Source organism: Sinocyclocheilus anshuiensis, unplaced genomic scaffold (assembly GCF_001515605.1).
Source record: "Sinocyclocheilus anshuiensis isolate Anshui unplaced genomic scaffold, SAMN03320099.WGS_v1.1 scaffold503, whole genome shotgun sequence".
NCBI classification, from domain to species: domain Eukaryota; kingdom Metazoa; phylum Chordata; class Actinopteri; order Cypriniformes; family Cyprinidae; genus Sinocyclocheilus; species Sinocyclocheilus anshuiensis.
Window position 1 is genome coordinate 27,266 of NW_015551018.1, and position 2,285 is coordinate 29,550.

Sequence of the window (2,285 nt, forward strand, 5' to 3'; positions counted from 1 at the left end):
AATGATATAATGTTTCATATCGTTCGGTATCGATAATTATTGACATTTTTTATAACCTTTTTTAAAACAAAGAGCAAATTAACGCAATTTATTGAGACAAACAACAAATATTAATACAAAACAGTCAAACACACAATAAAAATTAAACAAATATCTAATTTCTAATGTTTTATATGCAGATTAAATCTTGTTTCCCGAGGCCACAGGAGGGCGCAATGAGCAAAATGATGCAGCACATAATGTCAACGCAGGGAAATAACTGTCTATAAAAAAATATTTGCATTACGTCTAAATTATATAAATCAAATATAATTTCGTAAATTGCATAAACAATTATGAACAAAACAGCATCATGTATTTATGCATTAAGAAGGTGTACTGTCGATAAATATCGATACCGTTTTATCGCCCAGGCTTGATACAACTACAGCAATAACCAACAGCATCAGCAGCGTAGCAGATCTATTCCGCCAAGACCAAATACATTACCATTGTCATATCCATCACCATGCTAAAATCTTCCGAGAGTTGTCATGATTGAACTGATTTTTTTTGGAAAGTGTAAAAGCCTGAAGGAACAGATCTAATTTCATGAAGTTTTTAAATCATTCTTAACATAGTATAAAGTGGGCAATATGTTTAAAGCAAAATACACTCCTCTTACCTCTCCTACAGCATTGGACAGGATCTGGATGATCTTCTCATGAGGTGTAGCTACGACACTCTGTCCATTGATCTCAATGATACGATGACCAACTCGAATGCCGCCCCGCTCAGCTATTCCACCCCGCATTAAACTGCAAATCTATTACAGAAATCACGTTGACGGAATGTGACAGAATGTCAGACGCTCAGTACAGTTTCACAAACATAGTGTTATAAAATAGTAGTAAACAGCAGCTTACAATCCCATCTTCCACGCTGAAGCCCAGCTGATATTTGGGGTCTGGACGCTTAATGATCGCATTGGTGACAGGTGGACAGTGAACGATGCTGAGCTTTATTATCAAAAGGTTCTTTAAATCCTAGAGAATATGATAAATCAACGTTTTGGCACGAGATGCAGAAGAATTCAAAACTTTAGTTTTCATTTCTGGTTGGTCTTACTCGTATGATACTTTGGCAGGTGGCAATGGGGAGGCCCACCAGACTGGTGCCATTAACGGACATGATGCGATCGCCAATGCTCAGCTCTCCAGAACGTTCTGCAGGGCCACCGTGTAGCAGATTGGCTACTACCACAGTCGGCAAGATGGAGCCCCAGCCAGACTCCACGATCGCGAGGCCTAATATCTCTCCAGGCTTTTTTGTTATGCACACCTGAAAATAAAAAGAGGTGAATGGGTTTCTTCATGCTATCTAACCATAGCATTGAAAGCAACAACTTTCAGCACAGATCCACATAGAGGGGAAGACACCCTTACCTCTCTAATGTTTTCAGAGCGAGAAAAGTGAACCAGGTCTCCGTTATAAAGTTCTTGAGTGCCGAGGTAATCGCTGTACTCGCCTGGCCTCAGATCGCTAGCTTTTATTCCGTTAGCGTACAGAAACTGCTGATATGCAACACCAAAAGCCTGACTGATGGCCTGTGCGATGATCTGAGCCTAAAGAAGACACCAGTAAGAGTAAGAAACTATGAAATGTAGATCAAATAATACCCCAAAAGGCATATTTCTAAGTAAATGCATAATAAAACCCCTATAATAATGATAATGGAAAATGTATACTTTATCCACTGCAAACCAAATCTTTATCGAGGTGGACATCACACAGAAACATCTGCAGAAAACACTCACATCCTCTGAAGAAAACACGTGGCAGATCATCCAGCACTTCTTCGGTGGTGCTGCAGAGCTAGCCGTCGAGTCTGCTGATTTGCGATTGGCTGGCTTCCTGCGGGCCATCAAAACTATAATGTTCCCAATGTCTGCGATGTATGAAATCATTTGCAGAGCATGGTCCATCATGGCCTCCTGGAAGCATGAGAGAAATCAGCCACACATCAAAGAAGACAGCACTCACATCACAGAACATAAGAAGGACTGTCAGGTTTGTAATTTGTCTAACCTGTGTGTCAGCACTCAGTACTTTGATTCTCTGTGTAGAAATAAACAGATCAACCTCTGTCATAGGCTGAGACTCTCCTTCAGGTGCCTAGATAAGACATGCAAATATATCAAATGGTGTATTAGCCATGTTAAAACTGACAAACTAGATTTGTAGAATTTCTAAAGAAAATACGAGTAAAGGTTTCTCATGTAAAACTCGTCACCATAATGAAAGAG

The 2,285-nt window shown here is 39.8% G+C and overlaps 1 protein-coding gene across 1 annotated transcript in view; it reads right to left on the reverse strand.

The window, feature by feature from the left end:
* Window positions 1-2,285, reverse strand: part of LOC107661085 (amyloid beta A4 precursor protein-binding family A member 1-like) — a 7,027-nt gene that overhangs the window by 2,433 nt on the left and 2,309 nt on the right. Inside the window, exons 4-9 of the mRNA XM_016450533.1 lie at window positions 2,068-2,154; window positions 1,797-1,973; window positions 1,425-1,604; window positions 1,108-1,320; window positions 906-1,025; window positions 665-805 (exon numbers count right to left, since the gene is read on the reverse strand). Coding sequence (XP_016306019.1) covers window positions 665-805; window positions 906-1,025; window positions 1,108-1,320; window positions 1,425-1,604; window positions 1,797-1,973; window positions 2,068-2,154 — 918 coding nt within the window. The remainder of the gene's footprint in view (window positions 1-664; window positions 806-905; window positions 1,026-1,107; window positions 1,321-1,424; window positions 1,605-1,796; window positions 1,974-2,067; window positions 2,155-2,285) is intronic.